This window comes from Zophobas morio, unplaced genomic scaffold (assembly GCF_036711695.1).
Source record: "Zophobas morio isolate AGI-343-1 ecotype UQ-CSIRO unplaced genomic scaffold, CSIRO_AGI_Zmor_V1 ptg000017l, whole genome shotgun sequence".
Lineage (NCBI taxonomy): Eukaryota > Metazoa > Arthropoda > Insecta > Coleoptera > Tenebrionidae > Zophobas > Zophobas morio.
The window spans coordinates 12,126,376-12,139,615 of record NW_026972122.1 but is presented as its reverse complement, the minus strand read 5'-3'; the positions used below and the strand labels follow the sequence as shown (position 1 = coordinate 12,139,615).

Below are 13,240 nucleotides of genomic sequence, written 5' to 3'. Positions count from 1 at the left end.
GTACTTTCACAAATACACACAAAATATTCACAAATTGATAAAGAAGCTTACGGTATTATATTTGCAATAAAAAAATTTCATCCATACTTATACGGAAATAAATTCATATTAATTACAGATCATCAACCATTAGTACAAATTTTCTCTCCAACCAAATCTTTACCAATTTACAGCGCAATGAGAATGCAACATTACGCCTTATTCCTACAAGGATTTAATTACGATATTAAATACAGAAATACAAAAAATCATTCAAATGCTGATTGCCTTTCCAGACTTCCACAATCGCATACGCGAGAATTACAATTTGATGTAGTAGATGTTTTTCAAATACAAACAATAGAGACGTTACCAGTAAATATCGCTGAACTACAAAAAGAATCAGTGAGGGATAAGGAATTAAGTACAGTGATAAATAAATTACAAAAAGGTGAGCTAAAAGAATCTATGTTATTTAATATAGACATAAAAGAATTTAGTGTACAACAAAATATTTTATTACGAGGACACCGAGTAGTTTTACCAAAGACACTACGAAATCGCGTGTTACAAGAATTACATTTGGGGCATTTTGGCATCGTAAAAACGAATGCCTTAGCTCGCAGTTATTGTTGGTGGCCAAATATCGATCACGATATTGAGAATCTTATTAAAAGCTGTAGGTAACGCTTGTCAACAAGTTCGTAATAACCCAAAAAAAGTAGAAAATCACATTTGGGAACTGGCTCGTGCTCCATTTGAAAGAGTACATTTCGATTTCGCAGGACCTTTCCATAATAAATATTTCGCAATTTTAATTGACGCATACTCAAAATTTCCATTTGTAAGAATATTATCAGATATTACAACACTGAGTACAATAAAATTTTGCAGAGAAATTTTTGCAACATTTGGAATACCCCAAGTTTTTGTGAGTGATAATGCTACACAATTATGTTCACATGAATTTAATAAATTCCTTTTTAGTAATAATATTATTCATGAAAGAATAGCGCCGTTCAATCCTGCAACTAACGGACAAGTAGAAAGATTTGTACAAAGTCTGAAGAAAAGTCTAGTTAGTTTAAATATAGATTCCCGAAATACAGATGAGGTAAATCTACAAAGAATGTTAATGCATTACAGAATTACACCACATAGTACAACTAATAAAAGTCCTTCAGAATTATTGTTTGGTTGACAAATTCGAAACAGATTAGATTTAATGTTACCAAATGCAATTTCAACGAAAATACGAGGTAAGCGCCAATTATTCTCGGCCTGATATATTTGCGATTATGCGGCTGAAAATTTGTATAACTCATAAAATACTAGAAGGTCCCAGTAGTCTGTGTGCAAAATTTTAACTGTCACTTCCCATTAGTTTTGACCGTCGTCTTCGTTGATTCACTATTAAAGTCTCTCCAATTGGTTACAATCGTCCGACTTGTCAAAAGGGAAAATATCAAAAGATGTCACCCCCTTCGGGAGTTACAGGAACCTGTAATTAATCCGTTTTGTTACAGATCTGCCATTGAGAAAACCATGCTGTAAATCAGATAATAGAAAAATCAGCTTTACAAAAGTTAAAAGATTTTAATCCGAGATTATGCAAGGGCTTGTCATAGAACATTTTCGTTCTAATTAAATTATTTAAATTAATTACTAAGGCAAATTGTATTTTATATTGTACAACAGTGCAATCTACACAAAAAGCTAAAACTAACCTTACCCATCTCCGCTTTTGAATTTCATTGGCTTTTTTAATTAGATGGAAATTGAATTTTAATTTGTTGTGTGGCTGAATCTACTTAGAAAAATTCAAATTCAGTCAGACCATGACAGATATTTAGCCGACATTACAGATTCCTTTCCCTCCCGACGTATACGCCCTCACATGTCACATTTAAGGGATTGGAGAGACTTTAATAGTGAATCAACGAAGACGACGGTTTTGACACAGTTGAGGCGTAAAGTTAAAAAAATTATGGACTCATCATACCTGGTCAAAATTGAACATCGAGCGGTGATAAAGTTCTTAACCAAAGAAGGAATTGCTCCAAAGGATATTAAGGACAGGATGATTGCGGTGTTTGCCGAAGCTTGCCCTTCATATTCAACTATAAAAAAATGATCGCAAATATTTCGTATGGGGTATGAAAGCCTTGAAGACGAACCTCGCTCTGGTGGGCCAATAGAAGTGACTACTCAAGAATCAATCGACACTGTAGAAGACATTGTGCCAAATGATAGGCGTTTGAGAGTATGGGAAATAGCAAAAATGTCAGGACTTTCAGACACGACAGTTCGCCGCATTTTACATGAGCATTTAGGCATGAAAAAGGTAAGCGCAAGATGGGTTCCTAAACTGCTCTCTGTCGTTCAAAAGCAGTATCGAGTGGATTGCGCTAGATCATTTTTGAAGCTGTGTGAAGGCCAGCAGAAAAAAGTTTTGCAGTCAATTGTTACGGGAGACGAAACGATGGTCCTTTACCATGATCCCTTGTCAAAAAGAGAATCTATGGAATGGCGATTTCCTGGTGAACCCCCGCCCAGAAAAGCAAAAGTCACTCAATCTTCCAAAAAAATCATGGCCACGATTTTTTGGGACTGTGAAGGCATATTGTTGATTGATTTTAAAGAACGGAATACTACTGTAAACGCCACATATTATGCTTCCTTACTGCATGAATTACGAGCAAGTATTCGGGAAAAACGACCAGGAAAATTAACAAGAGGTGTTCGCTTGCTTCATGACAATGCGCCAGTGCACACCGCATGGGTTGCTCAAGCTGCTATAAGGGACTGTGGCTTCGAACAACTTGATCACCCACCCTACAGCCCAGACTTAGCTCCGAGCGATTATTATTATCTGTTTTCCAAGTTGAAAAAAGACTGTCGGGGAAAACGTTTTACGACGGATGAAGAGGTGCAGTCGGCAGTACTGCATCATTTTCGGGATAAGGATTCAAATTATTTTTTAAAAGGGATAGAGTTGTTAGTTAAGCGTTGTCTTAAATGTATTGAAGTTAATGGAGATTATGTTGAAAAATAAATATTTAATTTTTTCGCAACACGTTTCTTTCCTAGGTAGGCCGAGAATTTGTGGCGCTCACCTCGTAAGTAATGTTAACAAAAATAATAAAATTAGAACTGTATCAGTAGGTGATAGAGTACAGTGTAGAAATTATACGTCAAAACAAAGATGGTGTGTAGGAAAAGTTGTTAAAAGATTAGGAAAATTTCACTATTTGATTCAGCTAGACGATAATCGTACCTGGAAACGTCACATTAATCAAATTATTAAATTGCCTTTAAATGATAATCAAAAAGTCCATTTCGACACAGTGTTCTCGAGAAACAATGTACCGCCAAGTAACCAAGTTGATAACTACAATTCACCTATGCTTACACCTGGCATACCTGATGGAAGAACGTTACCAAGGTTTCCAAATTCAAATAATCATAATGTTCCAAATGAAACTAGACAGGTTTCTGAAGTAACCAATGTTACATTTAGCCAAGATATTGTAACCAGTCCGGAACCAACGCCGGTAGTTAGTCAACCCAGCATTCCACAAATAGTCGCAGAAACGAGGCCCAAAAGATGGAATAGAGGTTGCTTACCGAGAAGATTATTAGATTTCGAAGTAGGAAAGTAGAAATGAAGAAAGTTGGGAATTTGAAGTTGTCCTGACAGGAGATGGTGTTAGATATCTAGTATGTTTATATTAGTAATGTTAGATATCTAGTAGGATATATATAGACTTACTTTTATTATGTAAATAAATAGTTACGAGAATTGAATATATAAAATAACACTCCAATTTGTACGGACGATAAATAAAGAGATTTATCCAATACACCGTTTATTATACAAACATAACACTTCTCAAAGGAAGAAATGATTCGCTTGGAGATTGTTCTTGTCGCCAACTTCCTTCGATTAATTGCCCATTTTCTTCATAGTCCAGTGTTCCTCTAGGAGTATATAAGTCACGTGAAACTTTACTTTGTCTTAGGAAATTGTGTAGGTAAAGAGTTGTTAACACAACCAGTGCTGCTTTATTTGGTTCTAGTAACATTGGTTTCCGTAATACTCGGAAAACAACAGAGACAATTCCAAAAGCATTTTCAACCACTCGTCGTGCTTTTGACAGTCTATAATTGAAAATTCTTTCCAAAGAACCTTTTTTATGTAAACCTGCATTAGGTTTCATAACATGTTCATGCAGTGCGAATGCATCATCACCTAGAATAACATATGGTATACTCTTCTCTTGTCCTGGAAGAATGGCTGGTTTAGGAAATGCCGAACTATTATCTTCTATTTTCTTCCATAACAAAGAATTTTTGAAAACGCCTCCATCTGAAATGCGGCCCTGACAACCGACATCCGCAAATACAAAGTTATAATTTGCATCTACTAATGCGAACAAAACGATACTAAAAAATTATTTATAATTGAAGTATTCACTGCCGCTGCCTACAGGAGCCTGCAGAACTACATGTTTTCCGTCTATCGCACCTAAGCAATGCGGAAAATTCCATTGCTGTTCAAATTCCCTTGAAATTTGTAACCATTTCTCTGTAGTAGACGGCGTCTGTAAATAATAATACACTAATTAGAACGAGTACCACTGATTTAAACAAAAATGTAATTGTTTTGCTACTATATCTAAAAGGTCGTTTAGCCTACATGTTTGCGAGACGCTAAATGTCATTTTAAACATAAGTCGTGGTGAAACAATTTGATATATGTTTTTTGACACTTCATTTGAGATCACAGAAAAATTATACACTGAGTTTCAAATAAAATGCACCACTTAGAAAGGGTAGACGTAAAGGACTGAAGCCTTGTAACTGTTTTTCCTGACCTCTTCGACATGCTCTCAAGTTTGCTGAATGAGTACCTACCAATTTTCAGCCCTTCTATGTGTTCTTTTTACTTGAAACATAGGTGGTGCATTTTATTTGAAACTCAGTGTACTATACAATACGTTTTATAAACTTCTCTATAAGCTAACTTGTGACTTTTAAAAAACTTGTTGCATATTGCATATCATCATTGATTGTTTTTATGCTAGGATTCAAGTGTTGGGCCTGATCCTGACAGAAGAAGCGATTATGAGTCAGAAGTTGAGGTTCCAAATGAAACTGAATCGATAAGCCACGAAAGTGCAGTTTCAGAAGAAGCAGTACCTCCCACTGAAAACAATACAGAGCCGTCCGCTCGTAAACGTAAAGTGTTTCTGTCCCCAAAGAGACACCAAGGAAAAAAAAGGGAACAGGAGGATCCAAGATTATCAGCTGCTTACAACATACTTCAGAATGTGGCCAATGCTCCCAAAGATGAATGTTCAACTTTTGGGAAGCATGTAGCCACCAAACTTAAAAAATTTGATGATAGAGTTCGTTCTGTTGTCATGCACCTCATGAACAACATAATTTTTGACGCTGAGATGGGAAAATACAATAATTACGGCCATTCCTCTGTTCAAACACCACCACCATATGCTCAGGAACCTTCTGCTTACGTTCATACTTTATCACCATCATCTACTTATTCTGCGCATTCTATTCAGTCACAAGGCTTGTCTAATTCTCAGTTTTCGGACAGTCAAAGTTCTTTGACTCCTTTACAAAATGATGTACATTCGTTTGATGATGCTAATAACACATAAATATTGCTTTTTTATGTATAAATAAAATGTATAAATAAAATTAATATATTTTCTTACCTTAATGTAGTCTTTTAATCTTCAATCAATGCCTCACAAACTTCAATAATTATTGTAGAGATACTCTGCTTGGAGATTTTGAAAGTATACATTAAGCTGGTGTATGAGTCTCCAGTAGCTAGAAACCGAAGCGTCACAGCTAATCTTTCTTTGACGGGGATAGCCGACCTATAATTTGTATTTTGTTTTTGAATTTTAGGGGCGATTAAATTTAATATAAATTCAAAGTCACTTGACGACAGACGGCAAAAATTTTTAAATTGTCCGGTATCTTCAATTGACAGGTCACTTAACAAATCACTGCCACTGTACACGTTTCTACTTCGGAAAAGACGTGTCATCCAGTACCGTCTCTTCATTCTTCTTTTTTGTTTTTTTTTATTACGCAATGAAACACACAAAATTATGAAAGCAGCTGCCGCAATTTTTGTGCGTTCGTCCTCCATATCGTTGAACAAGTGATCGACTACTACTCCGCGCACTCATCTACAAAGCTGGAACCTTGGGGAACACGTACATTTTTAAAAAACGTTGCAGCAATTTAGACGTTAACGCGCAAATCGTATGTGAACGTTTGTGATGGTTCGCGAACGTTTTGCACGGTATTGCGCTGCGGTCTGGACCCGCCTTAAGGACCGATATGAAAAGGCTTATAAGGAATTTTGGACATGGTGCAATGAAAAGCAAGTAAAGAAAGTTTCAGAAGTAGCTGTATTGGCGTAACAGTTGTACTATCACCGATAAAACGAGGCTGAAGTTGGATCTGAACAAAAGGGGGCAGCAAATGTTAGCAAGGTGTTTGAGATGAAAACCACTGAAGGGACAGATCGAAATGAAAGCAATGAGAAAAATAACTATATAAATTGTTCTTTTACATTTAATATAAATGATTGTAATCATCAATCAATAAATCTTTGAAATGTACTTACATTTTGCTTCCCGCACTAGTGCGGAAAAGTATCACTTTCCGCACGGGTTAGCGTGCGGAAACTAGTCACTTTCCGCACGCCGTTAGGAAATAGTAATTTACACAAATAGTTCGGGATAGCCTGCTTCCCGCATGAACGCTTGTTTGCGGCACGACCGAAGGGAGTGACGCATTTGCGTGAATGCGGGAAGCAGGCTCACGAACGTGTTGTGTACAATATTTTTTGCAACGAATAAACCTTTAAACTGAATAGATTAACTGTGAGTTATTTATAAACAACGGCATTGACAGCGCCGTCAACACGTCACAATGTTGACACTACCCGAGTATTTTAAGGTTACCATGGCAACGGAAAGTTAAAATGCACGTGTGCAGGAAGTTCGAACTCCCGCACCCTGATGAATGCGCGAAAGCCATCAAAAAAGGTCATGAGTGCAAAAATGTATTTAAAAAGGTGTTTAAACAATTTCAGATCTAATGTTCTAGAATTCTGGAAAGAAGCGTTAGATTTACCATTACTCAGAAACCTTGCTACGGAAATTTTAAGTATACCTATAAGTTCCGCCACAAACGAAAGAGTATTTTCTACTTCGGGTCGCATTTTGGAAGAGAGGAGTACAAGACTTCTAAGCGAAAATGTCGACCAAATATTATTTTTGAATAAAAATTTGTAATCATACGTTATGCTTTATGTTTTCCTTTTGTCACTTGAAAATTGAAATAAAATTAACCCAGTAAACACGAAACATTTATGAAACATTACGAAACATCCCAAACGCGTATAATTTGAAACGTTCCAGTGTAACATTTCATAAACAAACGTGCAACCTAAATAGAAACGTTTCAGGCACATTTTTGCTGAAACGTTTCTCAAACGTTCCTCTTGAGACGCATTTAAAACATTCTTCAGAGCGCTTGCGCACTGCAATTTTGACAGAGGAGTATTTTGTTATTGCGCATCGTGCTAGAACGACGGATTCCCGCGAAACGTTCGTGTTTTGTGAAAAAATAAGTACCATAAAGGTTCTTGAATCGGTATTAGTTTATCGTATTAACGTATAATAACCTACTGTATATTAAAGGTACTATTTTTATTAGTACATCATATGTATATGTGATTTGCGTAGTTGTAGCGTCAACATATATGTCGGAACAACATGTCGCAAGAGGAAAAAGAATTACTTGAAGAAAGGCATGTAAGTAGCTTATTCTCTAATCGAACAAATAAACTTGTGGTCAGTAAACGGCATCTCCGAAGATTAGTACGTAACAATATTTGCAAGCCATACACCCACGGATCCACAAAGAGTACAAGTACTGATTTAAAATTAAGTAGCCAAATTTGCAGTGTAAAACACCAAAATAAATTCAACGTGCAATTGTGTAATCATCTTGATCCCGCAAAAAATATTCCATCGGCAAATTGTTACAGTATTGCTGTTGCCTCATCCGTTGATGACACGTATTGTGAACGTCGGCGATTTTCGCCGCCGCAGAAATCAACACAAGAAATAAATAGCTTCACATCTGACTTTACTCTTAATAATGCATTGCCATTTCTTGACACTCATGAAAATCCAGCTCATGAACGCCCGAATAATACTTTCGTGAATGATATTCGTAATTGGATACTTCAATACCGAACATTGCTCTCTCAACAAGCTATTAATGATTTGCTGCAAATTTTAAGACAAGGTGGTTACAATTTACCCAAAAACGCTAGAACTCTATTGCAAACGCCCAGATCATGTAATATTATTGATGTACTTGAAGGGCATTATTATCACTTCGGGGTTGCGCGTGGAATTTTAAATAATTTAACTGATGTCCAGACAGTAAAAGAGAACGATATTTTAAAACTCAGTTTAAACATAGATGGGTTGCCACTGACTAAAAGCTCTACTAGTCAATTTTGGCCCATATTATTATCAATAGAGTCAAGATTATCGCCTCCATTTATTTGTGGAATATATCACGGTATGAAAAAACCAAGCGATGTTAGTCAGTTCTTAAATGAATTTGTCCAAGAATTCAAATTTTTAGAGCTAAATGGTTTAGAGGTTGGCAAAACAAAAATTTTTCCTAGGATTTCTAAGATTATCTGCGATGCTCCTGCCAAGGCATTCATTTTAGGTGTCAAGGGTCACACAGGCTACCATGGCAGGGCTCTCACTTAAACTTGGCAATAAAATATGAAAATATGAACCCATGAATTTGAAGAATATGAACCAATATGAACCCGTCAGATTTGCAGGCTGTGCCATTTTTGCGTATCCTGTCCTAAAAACGGAATATACAGGTATTTATTGTCCAAAATGTTCACACTGACCAATACAAATAACTCTTACAGAAAATCACATGACAAAAAAATGTAAACTTTATTTAAAATCTCATAAGCAAACAAATAGGAAAAATTTTAATTTAAAAATAATAAAAACAAAATAAAATATACATAAGAAAAGAACAAAATATTTGTAATAATAACTTTTAAAATAACAATATCTCTTTGTAATAACACAAATTAAATAAAATGAGGAATAAAATCTTATTCTGAAGACTTTTTTTTCTTATCAACTAGTGCACTAATTACAGTACTCTTGCGCTTCAAAATATTGGATTGTAATTTGTCCGTTTGCTTGATTTTTTGTTTTTCGTCTTTTCGTTGCTCAATAACTGAATGCAGCAACACGCCAGCGATTTTCACGTCTGATCCGCACTCTGTAGACTTTAAAACTTTTTTAATGGCTTTATTTGTTTTATCTAGTAACCGATCAACAGTTAACTGACAAACTGTTTTTTCTTTATTTACCGTCTTCAACTCATTTTCCAGTTCTTCAATTCTTTTTTGTTTATTTTCAAACAATTTCAACTGCTCTTTTTCTCTTTCTTTTTCTTCTATAATTTTTTTATTTTCCAATTCTAATCGTTTTACTTCCAACTGCTTTTCCTCCAAATATCTTTTATATGAATTTGATGCTAATCGGGTCATATTCATAAGCTCTGGTGTAATATGAAACAGTTCAGGACGATTGTCTACCATGTTTAATGCGTCAATAATGTAAAGTTTGTGATTAAGGGTTCTTAAAGACATTGACGTTCTATCTTCGCTTAAAATGCGTCCAGACAATGAAAAACCTCTTTCCACATCAGCACTGCCGTGAACTAAACTTAGACACATTTTCACAACTTTTGAAAGTTCCGGATATCTATTTTCGTCCATACTTGACCAGAAGGTATCTACAGGACTTGTTTCAAAAGAATCTAAATTTTCTGTATTTACAAACATTGTAAATTCTTCAACCACAGATTCTTTGTTAATGTTACAAGGTAATTTATCACAAATTCTAGTTACGTAATAACTTGGTACTTCTTTAATCATGAACGGATTTAAAAATGAAAAATATTTCAATTCCTTTAGCCTCAGTGGTGATTTTGTTAAAATATACTTCGATGACGCAATATAAAATTTCTGCACGTTTTTTAGCATAATAATTTTTTCATTTTTCGGCAATTTTCCAATAGAATCCTCACAAACAATTATCGAATCCATAGGCAGTAAGTTCTCTGTTGTAAATATTTTGTCAGGGTATTGTACAATTCCTCGAAAGTCTTTCAAAACATTCGGTTTCAAAATCTTGGTCAGCAGTTTTATAGTTAATGATCTCAGTTTATCGTACATAATATGTATAAGAGGTTCTGTCGTTTGGAAGAAACCAGTATATGTAGTAAAGTACTTTGCAACGCTACTTACAAATTCTAATTCAGTTTTAAAGTTTTTAACTTTGAGATAAGCTGCAACGTCTTTATAATGCTTCGTATTAATTAAAGATGAGCGGTATTTTGGAATGAATTTTAAAAAGTATTCTTCCAACGCTTCGTACTGTTCCAAAATACGGTCAATGGCGGGTCCTATCGTAAGCCACCGTGTCGATATATGTTTTAAAAATTTATGATTTGGCAATGAATGATTCTCTTGAATTTTACTAAAGTCTTCATTTCTCAATGGCCATCCATCAAAAAAATAATATATGGAAATTATAAATTCACTAGCATGCGAACCAAATGCTTGGAGACCCTTTAAAAAAGCATTGTGGACCAAATGAATGCTACAGGTGCCAATGTCAATTAATGGTTTACGGTTTAAAGCTTTTATTTCTTCATTTACTAATCTAGAGACTTTGATGTTAACATTGGGTCCGTCGCTACCTAACATTAACAATTTTTTCAAATGCAGCCCTGCATTATTTAAAGAATTGATGATGTATTCTTTTAGTGTTTCAGCTTTAGCATTCCCAAGAAAAAAGGTTTCAAGATGTTTCACAACAATTTTTTTTTCCTTCTCGGAATAAAATCTTAAGCAAATTTGCAATTCCTTTAAGTCCTTGTTGTTGGTTGTTTCATCATATTGCAAACTGAAATAATTTTCTCTCAAATCTTGTACAAACATATTTCTGCAATAAGGACCCAATGCCTCAGAGATAATGTAGGAAAGTTTTGTTGGAGACAATGAAAAATCAGTCGGTAATGTTCCAAACATTGCTTTGAACACATCCACTATACCCTGAGTTGATGCAGCGGACATATTGCTTGCTACATTTTTGAGACACCATATGATTTCCGCTCGAGTAGCGCTCTCACGCTTAGAAATCATATTTGCGCTTAAACTTGAAGTTAAATTATCTATTATAAGAAAAATGATGATAATATTAACATTTAAACTTTACCGTTGACTTACTTGTGAAGTTTAGTTGTACAATATTCAGTTTACATTTAACATTATCTTTATGTATTTTTGTCTGAACGTGTTGATTTACGCTAGCGAATCCACGAACAACAGAAAAATTTCGATTGCAAAGAAAGCAAAACATGTCATCAACTTCTTTGCCTCTTTGTCCCCACTTCGACACTAATGTTCCGGTTTCATCCTTCTTGTTTAGCCAGTCACTGTTAAATTTGCACTTGCCCATCTTAATTTTTCAGTAAATAACTAATAATGTAATAAATGCACGATAAGTAATAGAGTATTAACAAAAACAAGAACTTACTTAGTTGGGTTATGGTTAGAACTAAACTTATTGCAAACTGCGGGGACTACAGGTGCACTGGTGCACCGATTGTTTCACCGGATGTGCATGGCTTTACCGGTTAAAATTGTCTCGCCGCGACTATTCTAACCTACTCTCGCATGATGCTGTGTGCAGCAAGAAAAAGGACAGACAAAAGGTCCACGCATGCATGTTTGGCCCTCCAGTGGCGTAGCGTGTATTTTGCTCCTACATAAATATCTATTTCACTTACTATAATGAAAATGTTAAAAATTATTGTCAAATATCAAAAATTTGTTGCTGTGTTGGTGTTTTTTATTTAGTATGCTTTTAAACTATAATGTTATTAAATTTAATTTTTATACGAACTAATCAATATGAACTTTTATGAACAAATTCATACCAAATATGAAATAATAACGACTTACATTAAAAATATGAACTTTTTCATAACATATGAACCAAGTGAGAGCCCTGCCATGGTTGTACGAAATGTATTGATCAAGGCGAGTACATAAATGGCAGAGTAACTTTTCAGAGTTTGGTTTCTCCGTTGCGCACAGATGATTCCTTCAAAAACAAAGAAGATGATGATTTTCATTTGTATAATAGTCCACTTGAAAATTTAAACGTAGGGCTTGTTAGTAACGTATGTTTGGACTACATGCATCTTGTGTGCTTAGGTGTGATGAAACGGCTAGTACTTTTTTGGGTGAAAGGTAAAAAAGATGTTAGAATTCCTGACTCGAAAATGGCCATTTTATCTAAAAACATCTTGAAGCTTAAAAAAGTTATACCTATAGAATTTGCAAGAACTCCTAGAAGTCTTCTCGAAGTCGATCGTTTTAAAGCAACAGAATTTAGACAACTGTTGCTGTATACAGGACCAATAATATTAAAGGATGTTTTACCCCGAGACAAATTTTTACATTTCATGTCGTTACACACGGCTATTCGTTTTCTGTGTTCACCTGAATTGTATCTTAAATATAACAACTCAGCTTGTGATTTATTACGTTATTTTGTAAAAAATTTTGGTGCATTATATGGGAAGGAATTTGTTTCTTATAATGTACACAATTTAATACATTTGCCAAATGACTGCTTGCTTCATGGTAATTTGGATGAATTTAGCGCTTTCAAATATGAGAATTATTTATACAATATTAAAAAAATGGTCAAAACTTCACGTCGACCATTACAACAAATTGTTTGCAGGCTGACCGAAAGACTACAATTAAATGAGAAGACTGGTGTCAGTTATCCCCAACTAGAATATGAAGTAGAAAATCAACTGAATGAAAATATTACATGCTTTAAGAAATTAAAATTGAAAAATTTTCAAATTATAATAAATGACAAAGATAACTTTGTCCTTTTAAGTGATAACAGTATATTTTGTGTCAAGTATATTGCTAAAAATTTCAACAATAACATTTTTCTTTATGGCAAAAAATTATATCCGCTATCATCATTGTACACTGAACCTTGCAATTCTCAAGAATTTTTTAATATAGTAACAACACAAAACCATTTATCTCAAGATT

At 34.7% G+C, this 13,240-nt stretch overlaps 1 protein-coding gene across 1 annotated transcript in view; it reads left to right on the top strand.

Moving 5' to 3' along the window:
- LOC135129932 (uncharacterized) overlaps positions 1-5,663 on the top strand; it is a 121,088-nt gene extending 115,425 nt beyond the window's left edge. Inside the window, exon 2 of the mRNA XM_064057201.1 lies at positions 5,067-5,663. Coding sequence (XP_063913271.1) covers positions 5,067-5,663 — 597 coding nt within the window. The remainder of the gene's footprint in view (positions 1-5,066) is intronic.
- The last annotated feature ends 7,577 nt before the right edge of the window (positions 5,664-13,240 follow it).